The 24888-nt window shown below is 39.7% G+C and overlaps 1 protein-coding gene across 4 annotated transcripts in view; it reads right to left on the reverse strand.

The window, feature by feature from the left end:
- Positions 1–328: 328 nt before the first annotated feature.
- The window catches only part of crb2.S (crumbs 2, cell polarity complex component S homeolog), an 80842-nt gene continuing 56282 nt past the window's right edge, over positions 329–24888 (reverse strand). Inside the window, exons 7-13 of one of the 4 annotated variants that reach the window (XM_041574055.1) lie at positions 21498–22439; positions 20332–20888; positions 16343–16508; positions 12870–13731; positions 12002–12118; positions 9853–9973; positions 329–2806 (exon numbers count right to left, since the gene is read on the reverse strand). In XM_041574055.1, the coding sequence (XP_041429989.1) occupies positions 2582–2806; positions 9853–9973; positions 12002–12118; positions 12870–13731; positions 16343–16508; positions 20332–20888; positions 21498–22439 (2990 nt within the window). In that variant the 3' untranslated portion in view covers positions 329–2581. 4 annotated transcript variants of the gene reach the window in all.

A 24888-nucleotide genomic window follows, 5' to 3' on the forward strand; every position in this document is an offset into this window, starting at 1 on the left:
CAGTGGAGTGTATAAAGTACAATCTGGGACTGCAGGTTCTGACATTAAAATTGGGACTGTTCAGCAGGACTGGGATAGTTAGGAGGTATGAATTACTGCAACAGGTTCAGCAGACAGAAGGTCTGTTCTTATTTGAGCATTGTCCTACAGTGCAATGTATATGGCTGCTTTGCTATTTACTTGCATAGATACAAAGCAAGTACATATTCAGAAAGGGTTTTTTACAGTGAGAGCTGTGGAGTTGTGGGGTTCTCTCCCTAAAGCAGTTGTAGTGCCAAATAAATTAGATTCAAGGAGGGGTTGGATGGCTTTTTAGCAAGTGAGAAAATTGCTTATTATAAAATTGCTCATTACAAAGTTGATCCAGGAACTGGTCTGATTGCCATCTTGGAGTCAGAAAAGATTAGTTTCCCAACACGAGGCAAATTGAAGAGGGTTCGGAAGGGGTTTTTTTTTTTTTTTTTTTTACTCTGGATCAACTAGCAGGTAGGTTTTATATAGACATAAAAGATTGAACTTGATGGACCTAAATTACGGTGTTATGGTAGATGGTTAAAAAGCCATCTAAGAGCCTTAGAGCTCACTTACCAACCACTTGCACCCCAGGCAATGCACAGGGTTGGACTATAGGGTTCTGGGCCCAATAGGGCTGCGCCCCATCAGATCCCCCCTTCCCCAGCCTCAAATCTCTCCCCCCCACCCACCAGCGAATACCTGTTTTATGTGCAATTATTTATGTGTACGGGCGGGGGTGGAGGTAAGGAGCACCGTCTGTTTAGAGTGGGTCTGGGCCTGTGCTGGCCCTCATGGGTCCCATCGACCCAGGTCTACTCCCCCCCCCCCGGAGATTGCTCTCTTAAAGTTATGGAGAACAACGTAAAAGGTTTGGGATGCATGGCACCACCATGCCCCAGTCACACATTGAACATAGTTACTAGCAGACATGCACTAGCATGTAAATGTTTGTCTGGGCTAAGAACTGTAAACTGCAAGTACTGTTAATATGGCAAAAGGGCAATATTGTGTTAAGGCACTAAACTGCAATGTGCTATACACACTAAGGGTACAACTACACAGGCGATTTCCCCCACGATGGGCCGGTTCCAACGCACTGCGCCAAAACGCAGGCGTCAGGACAGATGTGACAGAAAACAAGGTAAGACATATAAATGTCGAATAGTGTCGAAGAGTTCATCCGAAGCGACACGACTGTCAGATGCAGAAGCAGCATGCAGCGTCTACATCCTACAGTCGTGTTGCATCGGACGAACACTGCAACACCATCCGATATTGCTGTTGCTTATGTTGTTTTCGGTTGCATCCAACTTAATGCCTGTGTTTTGGCGCATTGGATCTGGCACAATCGCAGGAAAATGGTTAGTGTAGTTGTACCCTAAAGACGTGGTTACCAGGTGATTAAACTGTTGGTGTCTGACCTAAAGAATGCGTGAAGCCCAGGATTGTATGTTTCAGAAGTTCAAACTCCAGTTCAATCACATCATATAAAAATAAAAGATTTTTTGTAAAAGTGTATGGTGTTTCCCCCAACTGTCTGCACTGGTTTTAAGAACAGTTCATTTATATGTTCCATTTATATCCCATTAAAAGACAAAGGACTCATTGTCTCTATTGTGTGTAGAGGGAGGATTGAAGGGGAAGCAAAATGGGTCTGATGTGGTGATGCTGAACTGTTAGGCATTATACATGGTTTATGAATAATTTTACAGGTGTGAGTACTGTCCATACAGCAAACAAATCCACATCTCACCCATTCTACTGAAATTATAAAATACATGTAATCACATAGCAGGAATGACATTAAAATTGGGTCAAAAACAGCTGATCCCTTTTTAAGACTTGAGTTTCCCCTGTATTGCTGGATCTTCAATGCAGCCAGTTTTCTCCCTCATTCCTTTTTCATTTCACATGGAAACTTCAGTTTGTTTTCACACATTAATGCTGTATGGGTTCTACTGAATATCATTGTGCTGGATGCTTCTATAGGCTAGACTGAGCCATCTTTCTTATAGTTGGATCTGCAGGTGTCTCCATACAGCTTGTGACTTACTGCTCTTTCCCTGATTTTTTTTTTACTTTTGACTTCTTAGACTTTAGTTAGACTGAGAGCAGAAAGCTAAAGAGTTTGGTATTGGTCAGTGTTTGGTTCTATACTGGTATTGGTCATATTATGGTATTGTACTCGCAGTAAAGAATCATCACATAGGCAATGGAACATTTACATATGTGTAAGCTGTTGCAAAGCATTGTTTTGTGCAAGCCACATTTGCCACGGTTTATAAACCTGCTTTATCTTCCAAATTACAAGTTACATACCACTATTTCCAGTGTATAAGCAGATACAGTATGCGGTTTATTTCCCAGCCTTAATATATTGGTCCTTAGTCCCCAACAATGCACTGTGCATGCTTTTTGATGTCCTGGCTTGCAAAATCAAACAATTGCAAGTTCTTTGCCAGCATTTAATCCAACAAACTGGCAGATCATCAGTCGTGAGAAGTGCTATGCCTGTTTGCAACAACCTTACTCTCTGTTAGAGATATGTTGGATGCAGAGGTTTAAGTCATATAAGACGCTCAGTGGGTGGAAGCTTCAGGACATTCCACATTTCCACTCGAGCTCCATCCTTCTCCTGATGGCTGGGACTGTAAGTTCCCTGAGTTGCTCTCTTTTTTCTCATCGTCACCAAAACTGCTGCGATGACAGAAAGCAGTATAAAGAGCATTCCGGTTCCAATTGCCGACCCAACCAGAGTGGAGGCCTTTGCTTCCCGGTGAAGGCGTGGCTTCTGTATGGAACGGGGGGGGGGTCAAAAGATATTAAAAAAAACTGTGAGGGGCCAGATGGAATTGAAAGCTGTACTGAATGTTACTAATAAACAGTTAAAGAATGAAGAATATATAGAGAAGATAATTAACAGGATCATGAATTTAGAAAACACAGTTAATACTCAGTTAAAACTAATTCTGTGCTTTTTTCCCAATATTGGACTCACCTCCACTTCCAGCTGACATCACACACATTCATTACACAGCTCTAATCTCCCTAACCACCATGAGGCCTATCAATACATGCCCTGGAAAAGGGCCAAGCCAACAATGGGGGGGGGGGGAGTTTCAGTGAGTGGGACTCTTGATTATGTGTTGTCTGTGGGATATAAGGTTTCTATGTACTATACCTCATACATACTATCATCCTTGATAGTAAATAATTAGTTTCTAAAAATATACATTAACAATCTGCCACCTTCTTTATATTGTGACATAAGAGAAATGGTAGAAATGTTGTACATTATGTTTTGGGCCTCTGTACCAGCCCAATGCAACCATAGCCTTTTAGCTCCAATAATGTCCCAGTAGTTCCCCATCTTCTTTTCTGCTGATTCACTGCACATGCTCTGCGCTGCTGTCACTTACTGAGCTTAGGGTCCGACTCAAAATATACTTAATATATATAATATAAATGTCACAATATAAGGCTGACTAGTCAATAGCTGTTACAAAAATACAATCATGATTTTTGAAAGCTTGTCTTCATATTTCATGGTTTATATAAGACAGATAATTGGTAAATTGAAAAAGATTTTAGCATATGCATGTATGTATTTTTGCATGTGTAATACATTTACAGGTTCCTGTGCTATTATTTGTACAGCATGAATATGCTGTTTTCATAGGGGTGCACAGCACCACATCAATTGTTCTGCTGCAGGCAGAATGCCAGGTGGGGCCATCTCTGCTAAGTACATTTTAAAACACATAATACCTTTTGTAATTTTTCACATTATTTTTAGCTACACAAAATTAATTTTGTCCCCACAGAAGCAATTCTGTGAACAAATGTTGCCAAACATTAGGCACCTTCCTTTCTTCTTTTAAGATTCCATCATTAGGCAATCACACAAATAATATTTATACATTATCAGCCAGCTCTGTTAACGTGGCCATAGATGAAAAGATCTGCTCGTTTGGCGACATCGCCAAACGAGCCGATCTTTCCCTGATATGCCACTAACGGGCATGGCTATATCGGGGGTAATCTGAACGTTCGGCCCTATGGCCATACGCCGATCTCCGCAGGACGAAAAATGCCGGGACTCTCCACACACGGTCCGAAAATCGTACGAATCCTCTATGGCCACCTTAAGTTGTTCTGACTAATTCCATGAACAATTAAATGCTATCATCACTCAAAATCACATCATATTCTGATTGACCAAGTATGTTAAGCCTTACTTTTCTTTGGAATTAATTCACCTCAGGTGGGGTAGCTTATCCTTTTTATTCTGTATCCAAATAATGCATTCTTGATGCAAGACAATATATACACATAACAGCACTGTATAGTTTATACAGATCTATGTTTCTGTGCAGAAAACCAGTGTTTACACATCTGTGGCTGCTGAATGAAGAAGCATCGGTTACTGGCCATTAGATATAGATAACCACACTGCTTGGGTTTGTGCATGTCAGCTTTGCCTTGTCCAATTTTCTCATAATACTACATGCACCAAATTCTTACTTTTTGGATTCAGTCTAATACTTAACAACAGATTGTACTGGCTAGATGCTTAACATAATGTACGAATGGAACATTTAAAATCAAAAAGAATACAATTTAAACAAATTGTAAATGAAACACCAAATCTTATTTACATATTCCGATGTTAATCAAAAACAAATAGGTTTTCATTGGCTGTTCAGTTCTTTAACATAACATGAAGAAAAGTACAAATTGTGAATCCTTAAAATAAATAATAGAAAAAGTGATGGAGTATTATTATTCATGCTTACAGTGGATTGCAACGATACTCCACTTTTGTTGTCCCTTGGACAAAATTTTCACATTTACGGAGATGTCTTAAATAATACTGAAGTTAATCTAGCAGTAAAATGCTAGCAGAATATTCTGTTCTAGGTGGCAAAGCCTAAAGCTTGTCATTCAGACCAACTTGGCACCACATATGGGCCCACCCAAACTTCCTCCCAGGCAGAGAATCACCCAGTTGGGGCAAATTGGCTAGTCAATGCGGTCCTCTCCAGACAGTCTGCATTGACCCTTGTTATGATCTTGGCCAGCACAACTCAAGTGGATCTAAAGATTTATGGCCACCTTAAGGGCTAGTCCACACGAGGAGATTCGGGGAGATTTTGTTGCCTGGCGACTAATCGCCTCGTTTTTTGAGCGACTATCTCCCTGAACTGCCTCGGCGTTTTTCCCCATAGGTTACAATGCAAAGTCGCCTGCGCTAAAGCATATGCGGCGATGTGTTTTCAATAGTCGCCCAAAGTTGCCTCACTGAGAGGCGATTAGTCGCCAGGCGACAAATCTCCCGGAATCTCCTCGTGTGGCCTTACCCTAAAGCTAATATAAACAAACCCTCTTTGCTGAGATGAATTAATGTGCTGGATGGAAAATTAGTCAGGAGTGCTCCTATGGTCTTCTGGATTTACACTAGGCTTAACCCATTACATGTCAGGCATTTTTCCTTCAGCCAAGGGTTAATTTTTCTACCCCAAAGATTTCAGTTTCCCACTTATTTTAAACATTACACACATTGGAAGATTTCAAAGACAATAAAATCCATATCACAATGCTGGTATAAGCATGCTACATCTGGCATTACCAGTCTGCAGCACTATTTATAAAGTCTTGCAACAACATCATAAGGCACTAGCTCAAAACTGAGCTGAGACCAGGTGTTTTGCTGCAGCAGCACAGTTCCAAAAATAACCTTCACCAGATGCATCTGCAAGATTTCCAGAATACATAGCCGTCCAACAGATAAAGGGTTAACCTCCAGTGATCAGTGACATTCAGTGTAGAAATATAGTGAATGAGGTAATGGCAGAACTAAGGCACAAAGGGTCCAGGTAGGAAGCAATCTTCTGCAATCCTAAAGCAAATTATGGCCCAGTTCAGTACATATCACCACCAAATAGGCATCCTAAAGGCACTTTTTAAATCCACCAGTAGTCTGGTAGTGATTTCATAAAATTATTTCCTGCATCAAATGTCTTCAATCGATGCTTTCAGATGTCATAAGCATTGCATACATTTCAAAGTTGCATTGAGTCCAAAGCAGCCAGACCAATAAAGGGCTAAGTACAATACACTTTTGATGACAAAATCAAAGCTATTGTATATTCAAAGGATAGCTTTAAGTCTGGTCTTGGAAAGTGGTGTTGTTTTCCCCTCTACTTTAGAGAGGGTTTAAATATCTTCCATGAAATTTCTCTCCTTCCTTGTTAGATGCATTCCTGAATTACTATATACTGCTTAGAGTAGACGTTGTAGCTGCAGTGTGCACATTCACAATAAATAAACTCAGTCTTGAATGTTAAGATCAGACTTCTTCCAAGACCTAACAATTGCTTTGGGGGCTGAGCGCCCAATTGTCTTGAGTAACAAGGATGCATTTTTCACTCTCTTGCTTCTTTATCATTAAATCAATCGTTCCTCAGGAGGCACCTTAAGAACACTGTCCATTTCAAGTCGTGCTCCCGCAACTTCTTGTTGGCTTGGGCTGTAAGTTCCTTCTGATTGTCTTCTCTTTCTTGCTGTCAGCACCATGAAAATGACCCCAATAATAAGCAGAAGCAAAACCCCACAGGTTACAGGTACTGCAACTCCAACAAGAGGAAAGGGGAACATTGAGGCTGCACCGTACTTCTGCAAGAAATGAATATAAAATCATGAGTTCTCCCCACAACTAGAACAAAGATAGGCAACTATTTAGCCCCCCCTACATGTTGCAGAACTACAGAATAACATTCTAAATTGTTGGATTATGAAAGTTGTAGTTGTGTAACATGTAGGGAACAAAATGTTTCCTATCCTTGAACTAGCATGTTTATGGCCTGGAGATTTTAAAAGGAGCTGTGCAAATTAAGGGGTTGCTCACACCCAACAATGAGGATCATTTGGAAGTATACACTATACATTTAACTGTGGTCAAAGCATTAACACTGTTGACTCTTCCCTTTTCTTGCTGGGGCCGTTCACCTTTAAGTGTGGTTAATTCTAAGCAACTTTTCAATTGGCAATTATTTGCCTTTGTCTTCTGCCTCTTTCCAGCTTTCAAATGGGGGCCACTGATCCAATCTAAAAACAAATGCTCTGAAAGGCTACAAATGTGTTGTTATTGCTACTTTTTACATCTCATCTTTCTATTCATGCGTCTCCTAGTCATATTCCAGTCTATTATTCAAATCAGAGCTAGGGTAATTTAGACTTTAGCAACTAGACAAACCATTGCAAACTGGAGAACTGTGAATAAACAATATCACTCTCTACAATCATAACTCATAACTTGAATCCAGGATTCGGTTCGGGATTTGGCCAGGATTCGTCCTTTTTCAGCAGGATTTGGATTGGGCCGAATCGTTCTGCCCAGCTCAACCGAATTGACAATTACGGACAGGGAGGGAAATTGCGTGACTTTTTGTCACAAAACAGGGAAGTAAAAAAAATTTTTCTGCTTCCCATCCCTAATTTGCATATGCAAATTAGGATTCGGAATTGGTTCAGTATTCGGCTGAATCTTTTGTGAAGGATTCGGGGGTTCGGCCGAATCCAAAGTGGTGGATTCGGTGCATCCCTACTTCTATATAAATAAGGTAGCCCAAACTAGATTTTCCTAGGAATGCAGTGTCAGTACCCACACGTGTCAAGAAAAGCAATGGCTAAGTGACAGTAACATGCAACATAAAACATGCAAGGGTCCACAATAAACCTTCATTAAACTATGGAGAACACACCGTCATGTTTATCAAAATACAGCAAAGTAACGCTTTCAGATAGACAGATATATTACTAACAAATCTGGTATTATTCATGAAAACTTTTACCAGCTTTCCCAGGTATGGAAAATTAAATTTCCATTTCCATTTTTTCCCCTTGATCTGAACATCTTGACTGATGGAAACTTATGAAAAAGAGATCTAGATACTATACAGACATTAATTTTCCAAAAGGATTACGCTGGCAAAATAGAAATAAAATTAACTCTATAAATAGGCAAGAGGTCAGTAAAGAAATGGTGTTTTCCTTGATCTGTGGAAATTAAAGTAAATGTAAATGCTCAGAGCACTCTTCTATGTACTTTTGTAATTTACATCATTTTATGCTAGTTTTCAAGATTTCAGCCGTTTTTAAACAAATAATACAATGAAATGTTAGAACTCACCAGAGAAATGTAAAATTTTCAAAGCAAAGCTACATCACAACACCATCTCAGTCTTTTTTTTCCCAACTGTTTAAAGTCTTCTGAAATGACCAGGCCTTGGTGCTGTTATCTCAGACTCACTATATGAGCAGTTTAAAAAAAAAATGGCTAAAATCTTTTCAATGATATAAAAATTAATGGAAGTGGCAGCTTAGAACAGTGCTCTGAACTATTTTACATTGACGTATCTCATATGGCATATTTCAGATTATATCCAAAATTATAACCAAAATGTCAATAACCTTTCCTAGTAAAGTTGCCCAGTGTCTCCATTCAGCACCCTGCACTTACTAACTGTGTTGAAAGTTAGAAAGCAGCTTCCTGATTGATGATGTGCTTGGGGACCAGACAATATTCTCATAGGCTGGGCCATTATTCATGTTTGTCCTCCAGCCTATCAAGACATTGCCCATCCCCAAGCAGAAAGGCACTGACGAGACAGAAACTGATAGAGTAAGTAAGTGGTGGGCTGAGCAAAAACTTGATTGGGCCTTGAGGAATAGTGAAACATTCCTGTTAAAGCCTGGACCGTGTCACTATCCCTTTATATTGGAGTTTACATCTCCTCTACTACTACTACTAGAATTTTTACATAAATATGAGGACTGGGGTATTTATCAGTGGCTCTATAGACATACAGTACAAGCCATTGTATAGGGAATAGCATATCCCACCTATAAAAGATTAGGGTATGTATTAGATGTCACTGTGGAGTTCTATGCCATGACACTCCGGGATGACTTCTAATATTGTACAACAGGGGGAAACATTATATTTTATAACACACAAGTTTTGGTGTGTCATGTGACACAAATGACATCACTAACCACCGATTATAACAATGACATCATGAAGCACTGTTTATAAAGATATTTATTTTACAGAATACTTATTAGTAATGGTGTATTATAAGTGTAGATTGAACAACAGATCCAGAAATTTACAGGCAGTCAATGCAGCAGTGTTAGTGCACAGCACATGCAGGACACAGAAAGGCTTACAGATACATTACATTACAGACATTATAATACAAGTGTTAGTCATGCCATGCATTAGGGAACCCACAAGTGGTCCTTGGACCTAAAGATCAGGTGGCAATGAAATCAGATGCCAAGTTACTGGTGCTTTATCTGCAGCATTAAATAAAGGGGAAGCTACCATATTACTTGACTCAGCTGAGTTATGGAAGATAGCTCATAGTACAAGTTGATCCAGAAACTGGTCCAATTGCCATATTGGAGTCAGGAAGAAATTTTTTCCCCCTCTGAGGCACATTTGAGAGGCTTCAGAAGGGTTTTTTTTGCCTTCCTTTGGATCAACTAGCAGTTAGGCAGGCTATATATAGACTTAAGGTTGAACTTGATGGACTTGTGTCTTTTTTCAACCTAACTTACTATGTAACTATTTCACCACTAGATAATATAGATTATATATTGTTATACTTGGAAGGCCATACATATGACATATATGATCTAAAAAGCATGAGCTACAGTATACCTTCATACATTTACTCTGTGGATGGAAACCCCTCCTCATATTTATGATGTTTATTATGGCTTTATATAAAGGATAATAATAATTTAGCAATCAATGGGATGGGGGCTTACCTCACAGCGCACCCCACTAAAGCTGGAATTGCAGATGCACTTGAAGGTATTCACAGAATCCTGGCAAGTTCCACCGTTGAGACATGGGTTTGATTCACAATCATTGACATTAATTTCACACCTGAAAAAGCACAGATTTTATTTTGAGATAAAACTTTACCAAACAGAATTCATTTGCATATACATACCCTTCCATTTAGTGCTAAGGGTGAGGTCACACAGGGCTTTTTACGTTGCGTTTTTAAAAAAACATGCACATTATGTGCGTTTTTTAGCCCTGCGCATACACATGCAAACATACATCAAGCAGGATTTGCACACTTGTACACACATACACCAAGCAGGATACGCATACTTGTGCACACATGATCCAAGCAGGATTTACATACTGTATACACATGCACACATACTCCAAGCAGGATCCACATACTTGTGCACATGAATGCCAAGCATTATATGCATACATACTTCAAGCAGGATTCACATATTCATGAACACATTTGGCAGGGAAAATAGGCCAACACTTCTATAGTACAATTAGAAATAGCATGCAAAGACAATGTTATAATGGATGTAAAAAAAATTTAATTTCTGTTGTCAGTATCTCTTTAAACCAGGGCCGGAACTAGGGGTAGCAGAAAAAGCATGTGCCTAGGGTGCTAAGGGGAGAGGGATGATGGGAGCGTATCTATTCTACCTAGCGGCGATCCTGGAGCTGCTTCTGCCGGAGGCAGCCGCCCAGATGCCGCCCCCCTCTCCTGCTCCGCGTTTAAAAATCAGAGTGGGTCAAAGGGGGGCAGCATGACTAGTGCATTGAGCACAATAGCGCTCTCTGCACTAGCAAGGCTGGTTAAAACCCGGTTTTTTGCTGCCCTTGTAACTGGCCGCTCGCTGCCACACGAGACAAGGTTCTCACCACGCCTCATTGCAGGAGTGGCCCTGCTTCTACCTGCCTACCCCAGTTCTATGCCCTCGTCCCCCACTAAAAATAGTAGCCGTGCACTCAGACCCCCTCGTGTGATGTCACAGTGCGCACACTTGTTTGCCTCATTGTCTGCTTTAAACTAAAACTCTGGGAGGTTTTTGGGCATACCTGAAAAAGTAGTGCCAGCTTGCAGGGCTCCTGCTTGAAAAAATTGTGCCACCCTATATATACAGTATATAATATATATATATATATATATATATATATATATATATATATATATGTGTGTGTGTGTGTACCGTTTTTATAAGAAACACGACTGTATGCAGTGAAATTCTCCCTTCATTTACTGCTGGGGATAGGAATTATCAGACAGTGCCTAACTGCTCTGCAGGGAAACAGTCATACTTATGAACAGCAGGGGGAGTCCCTGCCTTACTTTCCAGCCATGCAGAACTCAAGCAGCTTTGTTTGTTTCCCTGTAGAGCAGTCAGTGACTGTGTAGAGATTTTTATTGGATTTTATTTTGGCATTACAACCCTTTTACTGTTTCCAACTCCAGCTGCAGGGACAAACATCACTGAGCCAGATTTAAACAGATAAACTGGGATTCTATTTGGAGGGTTATTTTGCTGCAGTCAATGGTTCTGCAGAGTTGGAGAAAGTTTGTATTAAACAATACAAAAACTATAAAATCCACATTAGATTACATGACAACACAGGACCCAGTGCAATCTGACTATTCTGATTATTAATCATTCTTGCTGTATTGATTTCTGGCAGATATTATTTTACTTGTGCCATTTTGATAATTTATGACGATCCCTAAGCAGCCCAGACTACAATGAGCATATGCACAGTCTTGGTCTTGCAAAGATGTTTAACAAAGTTACAAGATGGTCACCCCCTGTGGCCAACTTTGAAAGCATAAATCATTTGTTTGATTAGGCTTGTGGTGCAGTAAGTTCATGTTTATGTTCAGTATACAAAATACAACATTTCTAGCCTTATTCTATTTTAGAATTTACTTCCCCTTTAAGTTCAGCAATCCTATTTTTTTGCAGTCATTTGCTGAACATTTACAGAGTCAAAATGGTGTCAGTAAGGATATGGCAGTACAGGTGTCTGTGGAGTTAGTAGACACAGCAATCATAGAGCTCAAGGGTAAACAGAGCAAAAGTGCATCGGAGATGGTAGTATTGGGTGCTTCATCAGATAACTTACCTTCTGCCTTTGAAGCCTGGTCTACATGTGCAGTTAGCTCCCCATATCCCACTGTCGCATTTGCCTCCATTAAAACATGTGAAGTTTTTATTGCACTGCTCAGGTGGAAAAGGCCATCTGTAGGGTGAGAATTGTATTGCGGTTTATCCCACCATCTGCTCTCCACTACTAACACCACACCACTGCTTCATAGCAAAATAACCATATAAGTTTTATTTACTACAAAAACTGCAGGGAATCAAAATGTACAGAATGCCGCTTACTGTAGTTTTGTCTCTGGGGAATAGTAGGAAAACTTTTTATGTGTATTTATATTTTCAGAACCCAGATCACTGTAAAAAGAATATGTGTCCTGAATAAATTCCGACACTGGTCAACAGCTTATGAAGACCTATATGAAAGTGTAAGGAGGTGAAATGTATCTGTAAATAGTAAACAGAATTTCCTGCTTTAGACAGTAGGTGGCAGTGACCCCTATGGTTGGGCCTTGATTAAGACTCCCTGGAAGCTTCTAGCAGAGGGGTTTATAGGGGAGGTCCAAAGGCACAGAGAGACAATTTGTTTCCATTTTTTTTTATTTGTGGTTTATGTGTAGCTTTTTACTCAGCAGCACTCCAATTTGCAATTTCAGCAATCTGAAAGATCTAGTATCTACAGTACATGGATGATAAGGAATGGTATCAGGGGCCCACGTTATACACATAGATAACATGTCTGTGCAGGTATAGCCAGCCTGAAACTACCTTATAGCCATGAGTGACCAACTTACAAAAACAGATCTGCAGCCCAAGGTTAGAAGCAGGGAACAATAATGTATTTAAAACAGATGGCCATATGCACCATTTTATTGACTAAGTGGTATACTTACTGGCAATAAGTCCCTGCATAGTTGGCTGGGCACTTGCAAGTGTAGCTATTCACACCATCAACACAAGTCCCTCCATTCAGGCACTGATGGTGCTGACAGTCATTGATGTTGATACTGCAGTTTGTGCCGGCATATCCTGTCTCACAGCTGCACTGATAATCAGCCTCCAGGTCTTTACAAGTACCATGGAGACATGGGCTGGACTTGCAGTCATCAATGTTGATCTCACAACGTTGCCCATTCCAACCTGTCCTGCACGCACAGCTAAAGGAGTTAAAGAGATCCTGGCATGTTCCACTATGTAGACAGGGGCTCTCAGTACATACATCTGCCCCTTGGCATCCCAACTCCAAAGTGTCAGATTTCCTTATAAACTGATCCTGCTGTGGCAACACATGGTCTGTAAATGGAAGGTAAATCCCTCCAATAGACACTTCGCCCAAACATCCAGTGTAGTCTTTAGCCAATGAAATGAAAATGTTACTTCTCAAAAAATTCAAGTTGCCTCCTTCCCACAGAAATGTCTTTTGTAAATTGTCATCCAACTGGAAGGTCCACTGAGAATTCACTGCAGTTGTTTTTTCCATGGTTATTACTACTCTGTGCCAGATAGCATCAGCAACTTCTTTTGTCGCATTAAGCTGAACTCCATCCACATTATTTCCACTTTGTAGATCAACGAACAAGTAACCCTCCTGAATTGCTATTAGGAAAAAATCCACATTTTTTGAAGCCTGGAGTAAAACTGCATCTCTGTCTCTGGTTCTGAAGGTCAATGAGATGGATGTAAGATCATGTTCTTCTGAAATATTTGGAATAAATATTGCAGAGTTGTGGCCGTGGAAACTTGCATTGGCCAGACCTGCAGATGAGGCAGAGGTAGTTGTCTCAGAATTTGGTTCATATATTATAGGGCATGAGAATAAAGGTGGCCATACACAGGCAGATTAATGCTGCCGATATCAGTCCTAGGACCGAGCGATCGGGTTAACCCGATATCGCCTTGCCTTGGTAGGCATATCACCAAATGAGCGGATCTTATCATGTATGGCCAAATTAAAAGGAGAAGGAAAGCTACCAAGGCAGTTTATTGCCAATAAATTAGCCACAACAGTACAAGCTAGAACTCCATTTTTATTCTTTAGAATGCTTTTCCATACCTGAATAAACAGCTCTAGATACTGTCTCTGTTTGTTTATGATAGCAGCTGCCATATTAGCTTGCTGTGACATCACTTCCTTCCTGAGTCTCTCCTTGCTCGCTCATAGCTCTCAGCTCATATTACAACAGGGAGGGAAGGAGGGAGGCCCTGGAGGTTTAAAGGAAAACTATACCCCCAAAATGAATACTTAAGCAACAGATAGTTTATATCAAATTAAGTGGCATGTTAAAGAATTGGACCGAAACTGAAATTAAGTAAATATTGCTCTTTTACATCTCTTGCCTTGAACTGCCATTTCATGATGGCCACCTTACTAGAAATACCACAACTCTAACAGAGCAGGAAGAAGTGTGGAAGCAAAAGACAGAACTATGTTAATTGGTTCATGTGACCTAACATGTATGGTTTGTTGGTGTGCACCATGAATCCTAGGATCCCAGGGGGCGGCCCTTATGTTTTAAAATGGCAATTTTCTATTTAGGATTACCCAATGGCACATGCTAGTAAAAAAGTATATTATTATGACAATGGTTTATTTACATGAAGCAGGGTTTTACATATGAGCTGATTTATGCTATATATTTTTTTAGAGACCTACATTGTTCGGGGGTATAGTTTTCCTTTAAGCTAAAAACAAGTCTGATACAGAAGCCCATGTGTACACAATAGAATGGAAGAAATGTGGTGTTTCTTTTGACAGAGGACTCAGAGCAGTATTACTTTAAGGGTTTAATGGTGTATTTATATAGGCCTTTCTGATAAAGCTTACTTAATTTTAACCTTTCCTTCTCCTTCAAGACTATAAATAAGACTATATCTGTTTTTTTACTGCACCCCTAGAAAAAATCTAGAAAACACATTTTTAAGAGGGGCAGTAGGAAAATAATGTCCATTGGAGGAGAAAACACTGTGTGACAGCAGCCTTAATGATGCCACTGTCTAAAAAGTATTCGTGTTATAGGGATATCATGGGAGAGTAAAATGGCCAAAGTGAAAGACCAAGATAAATATGGGGTGAGAAGTGAAAAGGAAAGAATAAGGAGGGACTTTCAGGAGAATAAGAAAAGAGGAGGTAAAAGTTGCTAAAATGCTAAGGATTGGGTGAAAACATTACAGAAACACTTGGTTGAAAGGGACTGAAGGCAAATAAAAAAGGTTGGAAAATCAAGTAAAATAATGAGACATGTTGAAATAGTAAAAGTAGAAAAATCAGAAAAGAAGATGGAAGGGTGGGCTTACATTTCATAAACATAATTTTATTGTGTAACTATTGAGCAGGGTTATCTTTGCCTCATGTATCTATCAAGTCTTTAATCTGAATGTTCGATGTATGCAATAAGAACAATATATATATATAGTTTACAGATGCAGCCAATTAAAAAAATGTCAGTCTCTTAGATTATTTCTTGCCGACCCCTTCACAGTCTCTCAACTGTATATAAGTCCAAAATCAAGCGTATATAGACTCCCATAGGGATATGTATAAGAAGAGATCAGCGCCTGTGGCAACAGAAATTAAAAACAAGCATAGCGTAATACATTCATAATATGGGATATCACCCCGTGCATACACTAGATGTTAAATAGGTGTATTCTCCCCTTTTCCCTTCAGGTGACTGACTGTTAATGGGGGGATAAATTAGCGATACCTGGTAACTTCCCTGGTAACAGAAGCAAGGCACCATGAGGGAGTCTGGAGTGAGCAGACAGGACTACCCCTTGGGACCCCACACAAACTTTTTATTGGACTGAATGCGCAAAACCCGTCAGGGTAAATGTGAGTGTAAAATTTTTTTAATTGATTTTAATTAGTTTTTAATAAAAAACGGTATTACACTATCACTGGTTTTATTCCTGGCTTGGGACCTGGAAGGAGCGGCGAACCCAGAAAGGGCTTCTCGTTATATGCATAACACCACAACAGTGGTTTGTAAGTAGGCATTTTGCATAGAAGGTGGAGGCGCTTCACCCCTGGAATATATTTCGGTTTACAGGAATGGCATCGTCTTTTCTTCACCTCTATCGCTAATTTATCCCCCCCATTAACAGTCACCTGAAGGGAAAAGGGGAGAATACACCTATTTAACATCTAGTGTATGCACAGGGTGATATCCCATATTATGAACGTATTACGATATGCTTGTTTTTAATTTCTGTTGCCACAGGCGCTGATCTCTTCTTATACATATCCCTTTGGGAGTATATATACGCTTGATTTTGTTCGATGTATACACCCACCTACTATACAGCCCCATGGAATATGTTGGTGCTTTATAAATAATAATGAAATAATAATACAAAAGTTCCGTACACACAAATCCTTTGGGAACATCCACGCAGGTAGAGTCTAGCGAGCAGGGAGACCGTTCACACCAAACCGGCTCCTCGCATCTTTTTCCAGTGAAGTTGGATGGGCAGCTGCAAACAAAGTCATTCCAGGTTACCGAGCAGTTTCCGTTATTTCTGCATGGGCCTTGCTGTAAGAACAGATGAACACACACAATAATGTTAGTTCAGCAGCTATGTGCTTTGGTTCTCTCATTCCAAATGTCATGTTTTCACTGTCACTTTGTATCATCACACAAAGGCAACTAAACCTCTAGTGACTATGACAATTGTTGTCTCCCTTCCCAATAAAAAGTTGATTTCTCCGTTTCCATAGGTTAAATATGGTTCACCTGCAGGGTATATTTATTGATGTAAGTGAGCTGCATCTCATAAACCAGAACACACATAAAATCCCCTCTGAGAGGACATCAGGCCAGGGGTTGATTTGAGTTACAGTATGTTTCTACCTGTGATTAGCAGAAATGAAGGTCAACAAACTTACATTTTAAGAAGGTCTGATACAGGCCAATACAGTGGCAAGCATTGTTAACTAAATATTTAAAGGGGTGGGTTCATGATTTAGTTTTAGTATGTTATAGAATGGCCAATTCTAAGCAACTTTTCAATTGGCCTTCATTATTTATTTATTTATTTTATCGTTTTTTTTAATTATTAGCCTTCTATTTCCAGCTTTCAAATGGGGGTCACTGACCCCTAATAAAACAAATGTTCGGTAGGGCTACAAATTTATGGTTATTGCAACTTTTTATTACTCATCTTTCTATTGAGGCCTCTCCTCTCAATAGAGCAGATCTAACACTAGGGTAATTTGGACCCTAGCAACCAGATGCTAAATATGCAAACTGGAGAGCTGCTGAATAAAAAGCTAAATAACTCAAAAACCACAAATAATAAAAAATAAAAAGAAATTGCAAATTGTCTCTGAGAATAACACTCTCCTTCAACTGGCTGCTTTTTTTTGGTAGGTGAAGGGCACTTCGTAAAAGTGTTTGGCTACATAAGTTTTTTTTGTAGTATAACTGCATGCCTGTATATGTATGGGCTCTATATGTATGGGAATTGACAGGCAAAGGTTTAATGTTGTTTAAAATCCTGCTTTCCCAATCTTACATTTTCAGAACCCCTGTGTTATACTCAGAAATGCGAACGCCAATATTATTTAGTAAGCTTAGGCATGGAAATTAAGAAAAGAACGCAATCTGTGATCAAAGCTGTATTTGTTTTCTATAAGCTCCCAGATATTTATGCACATTAGTTATGCTATAGTTATATGCTATTAATATTGTTATGGGATCTATCAGAATACTTGGGACCAGGGGATGTTCCAGACAAGATATCTCTCCATAATCATATAGATATGAAATAAACACAATAGGATAGTCTTGTCATCAATGAATTCATATGCAGCTTAGTTGAGATCAAGTTAAAAAGGAACTGTTTTTTTATTATTATGGATAAAAGAAAATCATTTAAAGGAAAACTATACCCCCAAAATGAATACTTAAGCAACAGATAGTTTATATCAAGTTAAGTGACATGTTAAAGAATCTTACCAAACTGGTATATATATTTAAGTAAATATTGCCCTTTCACATCTCTTGCCTCGAACCACCATTTTGTGATGGTCTGTGTGCTGCCTCAGAGGTCACCTGACCAGAAATACTACAACTCTAACTGTAACAGGAAGAAGTGTGGAAGCAAAAGACAGAACTCTGTCTGTTAATTGGCTCATGTGACCTAACATGTGGTTTGTTTGTGTGCACCCTGAATCGTACGATCCCAAGGGGAGGCCCTTATTTTTTAAAATGGCAATTTTCTATTTATAATAACCCCATGGCACATACTACTAAAAAATTATATTATTATGAAAATGGTTTATTTACATGAAGCAGGGCTTTACACATGAGCTGTTTTACTCCATATCTGTTTATAGAGACCTGCATTGTTCGGGGGTATAGTTTTCCTTTAAAAAAAAAAATAGAATTATTTGCTTTAAATAGACTATATGGGAGATGGCCTTTCCTACAATTTGGTGCTTTCTGGGTACAGGTATGGGACCTGTTATCCAGAATGCTCAGGACTTGGGGTGTTCTGGATAATGGATCTTTTCATAATTTGGATCTTCAAACATTAAATCTACTAGAAAATCATCTAAACATTAAATAAACCCAAAAGGCTGGTTTTGCTTCCAATAAGGATTAAGTATAACTTAGTTTGGATCAAGTACAAGGTACTCTTTTATTATTACAGAGAAAAAGGAAATCATTTTAAAAAACTTGGATTATTTGGATAAAATGGAGTCTATGGAAGTCAGCCTTTTCCATTATTCAGTGGATAATGGTTTCCGGATAACGGATCCCATGCTTGTAATGGGTTTCCAGATAGGGGATCTCATACCTGCATGTATCAATTTATTTCTTTAGGTTTGGTGTCCCTTTATGTTAAAGGGATTCTGTCATGATTTTTATTATGTCGTTTTTATTTCTAAATTACATTGTTAACACTGCAAATAATTCACTCTACAATATAAAATGTAATTTCTGAACCAGCAAGTGTATCTTTTTTTAGTTGTAATATTGATGTGTAGGCAGCCATCTCAGGTCATTTTGCCTGGTCATGTGCTTTCAGAAAAAGTCAGCACTTTATGGAACTGCTTTCTGGCAGGCTGTTGTTTTGCCTACTCAATGTAACTGAATGTGTTGCAGTGTGACATGGATGTTACTATTGAGTACTATTGAGGCAGCTGTTATCTTGTGTAAAGGTGGCCATAGACGCAAAGATCCGCTCGTTTGGCAACATCGCCAAACGAGCGGATCTTTCCCCGATATGCCATTAACGAGCATGGCTATATCGGGGGTAATCTGATTGTTCGGCCATATGGCTGAAGGATCCGATTATGATGCGCAATGGGCTCCGGCAGGATCGGTCGGGTCAAAATCAAACCTGACCAAACGACCGATCTCTGCCGGACGGCCGAAAGCTGTCCGCACTCTCCACACACACTGATCTGTGTGTCTATGGCCAGCTTTAAGGAGCTGCTATCTGGTTACCTTCCCATTATTCTGTTGTTATGCTGCTGCTGGGGGGGAAAGGGAGGGGTGATATCACTCTAACTTGCAGTACAGCAGTAAAGAGAGGCTGAAGTTTATCAGGCAGCTGGGAAACTGACAATATGTCGAGCCCCATATCAGATTTCAAAATTAAATAGAAAAAAATTGGTTTGCTTTTTTGAGAAACTGATTTCAGTGCAGAATTTTGCTGGAATAGCACTATTAACTGGTGATGCTTTTGAAAAAACGAATTTTTCCCCATGACATTATCCGTTAATTTCAACCTATAAAATGAATATCACTTTGTTAAACTCTAAAAACCACTTTTATGAAACAATCAGTTGCCGAAAATGTAAATGAGTAGAGGAACTTGCTCACAGTTTCTCAAAGTGATTGCCAGTCAGCAGCATTAAGGTCAAATAAAGTTTCTATTAAAAGGGGCATTGATTCACTGGAAGAGGGGGCCATTCTTCCACTTTACAGAGCACTGATAAGGCCCCATCTAGAATATGCTGTCCAGTTTTGGTCTCCAGTGCTCAAACAGGACATTATTCAATTAGAGAGGGTATAGAGAAGGGCAACTAAGCTGGTAAAAGGTATGGGGAATCTTAGCTATGAGGAAAGACTGGCCAAGTTGGGGTTGTTCAAGCTGGAGAAGATTCAGAGTCCGTATATTTGTACCTGGACTGAAACAACTATTGGAATTGTCTTGTAAATCAAGACTGTATACCAGAATGGAAATATCCAAGGTTGAAACATAGGAGTCCAGTTTACAAATGTGCTGTGTGTGGGTTAGGACTGTTTGAGCATTTATCACTGAATTCATTTTACATCAAGTTTCCTTCATACAGACAAGCTTTGCATGTAATGTGCTCAAAATGTTCTAACTAATCATACTCACGCGACAAATATCATCAGAGACGCAATTTTGAGTGACATTGGTGTTGTCCCCAAGGTATAAGGTTTCTTGTACATTTATCTCCTCTGTAGGGAAGAACTCCAAGTGATAATTGTTAATCCTTACATCTTGAAGACATCCTTTAAAAAACCCTCCCCAAAACGTGGTATTGTCTGCTGTAGCCAACCCACCCACATAGACTGCATCTCCTTTAGTAATGGTGACAGGTGGCACCTTTCCCAGGTAAAGTTCCTGTTGAGGTTCAGTGACTGTAACATTCCCTTCCCTGACAGAAATACTTATAAAGTACTTCATGCCATCACTGAGTTTCTTCTTAAAAACAAGAGGTTGTGCAGATAGTGTCTCGATGTGGACCCAGCTATTATTCAGGTAGATGCTGAAGTAAGGTATTTCTCTGTGGCTGATTTGCAGTAGAAGTCCATCTGGTTTCAAGGTTCTGATAAAAGCAGAGACATTGAAAGACATTCCTAAATCTTGATTGAGTTCAAAGTATGTGTGGCTTGGCGTTCCTTCCCTGAAGAATGTTCCTGCTATATACTCTACACAAACAAAGTAGAAAGATGCTTGTGGTCAATGCATATATGAAGCCAACGGATCTTTGAACTTCACACTCTAGTATTTATCTGCTCATGGTTGTATAGCTGCATTGGATTCATCTTTTTTTTTTTTTTTACAGTTATTGCTTTTCTAAAACTTTTTGAATTTAACAAATTGTGCATTACAAAACTCAATTTCCGTATCATTCAAAATGTCAAATCACTCCTGCTCTAAAAGTTAAAACAGAGAGAGGTCATTTTCGAGGCCCTGGGGGCAAAGGCTAGAAATCTTGTGCTTTTCATATCTCTTTAAATAACAATGAACCAAGTACCAGCAATTCAAAAGCACTCCTATATAGTGATGGGCGAATCTGTGCTGTTCGTGAAACTCATTGAAGTGAATGGGTGAATTTATTCACCCATCACTAGTCATATAATGAATATGCAGCCAGCCCATTTTCATCACAATGTTATATTGGACAACTGCTCCTCATGTATAGGACAAGGATAGTTACTGGATACAGCAAGCAGAAGTTAGTGTGTTCATCATGAATTCAGCTTGAACGCCGCTAAGGCTGAATAGTTATAACATTTAAAGATATAAACACTTACCCTGCATACAGGTGGGACCTTTATAGGGTCTGATGCAGTCACATGTAAAGTTGGACCAGAGATCAATGCAGTTTGCTCCATTGTGACATGGGTTTGGATGGCACAACTCCACCTTCCTGCACCCAGGTTCCATTCCAAAGGACCGATCACTGCTAACATTGTGTGGCAGCTGAGGAAACAAGTCAACAACCAAGTCCTCCAAGCAGCCAGTGAAGTTTTGCTGGCTCAAAGTGTTTTTGATTAAGGCCTCTTGAACAAGTCCTCCGATATACACTAAACTGAAGGATTCTGGAAGGTAAGGATTAAATCCTTCAGTGAGTGGCTGCTTTCTGGAACACAATCCATTCCTGCAACCATTATGAAAAAGACGGAACTTCAAAAATGAATTAGATATAATGTCAACCTCCACATTGTGCCAGTAACCATCGTTCACCTTGTGATTATCAATAACCAACTGAAATAACCTTCCATTTCCTTTAAGCCGTATGTACAGAAATCCATTATAAAGTTCAAGTATGAGAAAGCTATCTTCATCTCCTCGGTACATCAGGACCATGTCAGGTAATGTTGTTCTAAATCTCACCGACACATTGCTTAAGTACGATTCATTACTTAAGAGTAAATCATACATAATGTACCCCTGGGCCAAGAATGAAAATGTTGTTGGGATTGAACAATTTTCCCCAGCAAACCCTGGTTGGCATTTGCAGGTATAACTGTGCTTTTCTTCATTATATAAAGGGATGCACTCAGCCCTGTTCTGGCAGCTGTGCTCTAAGCATCCAACCAACTTTACAGAACAGTTTTTACCACCCCATATTGTCCCATCCTGGGCTTCTGGTCGACAAACGCAGAAATAGTCAGCAACTCCATCTTCACAGCTTGCTCCATTCTTACATGGGTTGTCCTCACACTCATCGATGTTTATAGAACAGCCAACACCTAAAAGATAATCAAATCAAGTTTATTTGCCTTTTATACAACAGTACATAGGATATGTTTTTGCAGTAGGAGGCACAACACTATGAACAAGGATACAACAAGATGCGAGAAATACAGGATACTAATATACTTAAAGGGGACAGACAGCTGTATAATAAAAGTAATTTTAAAAAAGTAATTAAACCCTTATTTTTTATTAAAGGAGTGGTTCACCTTTAAGGAATTGTAATTATGTTATAGAACGGCCAATTCTAAGCGACTTTACAATTGGTTTTCATAATTTATTTTTTATAGTTTTATAGTTATTTGCCTTTTTCCTTCTGACTCTTTCCAGTTTTCAAATGGGGGTCACTGACCCCTTCTAAAAAATAAATGCTGTGTAAGGCTACAAATGTATTGTTATTGCTACTTTTTATTACTGATCCTTCTAATCAGGCTCTATCCTATTCATATTCCAGTCTCTTATTCAAATCAATGCATGGTTGCTAGGGTAATTTGGACCCTAGTTACCAGATTGGTTAAGATGCAAATTGAAGAGCTGCTGGATAAAAAGCTATATAACCGAATCTTTGGTAGTACGATTTTACCAGTTCTAGATGAGGCATTGTTTTGCCTGCCACACCGATCTCTATCGATCACTCATAGGAAACTTATGTATCAAATAATAGCGGCAGCTAGATGGGTTATAGCTCTGAATTGGGTTGCCCCTAAACTCTCTCTCCTACAATTCTACCAGAGGCTTGATTACATACAAAATATGCACTTACAGCTCTCTTGGAGGATACTCTGGATATTCACTCAGAAATTTGGGCCCCTTGGGTCTCCTATAAAGGGGAAGGAAACCTAGTCGGCGCAAAAGCCCTCCCCCCCCTCCCGTGTGTTGCCCACCCTCCCTCCTCCCCCCTGGCCTACCCTTCCCACTGGGCAAATGCCCCTAACTTGTTACTTACCCTTCTGCGCAGGTCCAGTCCAGGGAGTTCACAGACAACATCTTCTTCCATGCGATCTTCTTCCTGCTTTGAATGGCGTTTTGGCGCATGCGCAGTAGGAGCATTTCGCCCGTGGGCAACACACGGGAGGGGGGGAGGGTTTTTGCGCCAACTAGGTTTCCTTCCCCTATAAGTCTGATACAGTAGCTCCGATAGCTTAAGGTCCTGCAGTTATACTATGTTCTCACCCTAATTGGTCTTGTGTTAGACAATATTCTGCAATGCTTGTGATTATTTTATCTTCTATGGGAAAAAAAAACAAAAAAAGGATCTGGATTCCTTTCCTAACCATTGTCCGACCATTGCTATGATTTCTGTACTTTTTGGCATTTTTCTTTGTTTTCTTTGGATTTACTTATGATTTTGCTTTGATTGTATTTTTGTTTTGTTTTGTTGAAAAACAATTATAAATTATTATTATTAACATGTATTTATATAGCACCAACATATTGCGTAGCACTGTAAAGTAAATGTGATTATACAACTAAATCACATGAATTACATACATAGAACATATGGAGTAACAAACATCACAATCAATACAGGTACAAAAAGGTGAGGAAGGCCCTATGCATAGGCATACAGTCTAAAGGGAAGGGAGTAATACACAAGGTGTGGGAGTGGGCAAGATCGAATTAAGTGGGTGAGAAATGTGGTACTGTATGTGGTGTTGCGTTTGGTAGTTAAGCAGAGTGAGGGTAGGCTTCACGAAAGAAGTGCGTTTTCAGAGATTTCTTGAAAGCAGAAAGGTTGGGAGAAAGTCGGACAGACCGTGGGAGAGAGTTCCAGAGGAGGGGTGCAGCCCTTGCAAAGTCTTGAATGCGAGCATGTGAGGAGGTAATGAGAGAAGAGTTGAGTAGCAGGTCAGTAAAGGAGCGTAGTAAGCGATTGGGTGAGTATATAGAGATGAGTTCAGAGATGTAGGGTGGGGCAGAGTTATGAAGTGCTTTGAAAGTCAGTGTCATTAATTTGAATTTGATTCTGAAAGGTAACGGAAGCCAGTGCAGGGATTGACAGAATGGCGAGGCAGAGGAGGAGCGGTTGCTGAGGTGTATGAGCCTCGCAGCAGTGTTCATTATGGACTGGAGAGGTGACAGTCTCTGGAGGGGGAGGCCAATTAAAAGAGAGTTACAGTAGTCTAGACGCGATATGATGAGAGAGTGAATTCGAATTTTGGCAGCGTCTTGGGTGATAAATGATCGTATTTTGGATATGTTCCTTAGGTGGAAGTGACATGATTTAATAAGTGACTGGATATGAGGAGTGAATGACAGGGCAGAATCTAGGATAACCCCAAGGCACCGGGCCTGGGGAGAGGGGGTGATAGTGGAATTGTTAACTATGATGGATACTTCCGGGATGTTGCTGGTGTTAGTTGGAGGAAAGAGAACCATTTCAGTTTTAGAGAGGTTTAATTTAAGGTAGCGTTGCGACATCCAGGCAGAGATAGCGGACAGGCA

Source organism: Xenopus laevis, chromosome 8S (genome assembly GCF_017654675.1).
Source record: "Xenopus laevis strain J_2021 chromosome 8S, Xenopus_laevis_v10.1, whole genome shotgun sequence".
Classification (NCBI taxonomy): Eukaryota; Metazoa; Chordata; class Amphibia; order Anura; family Pipidae; genus Xenopus; species Xenopus laevis.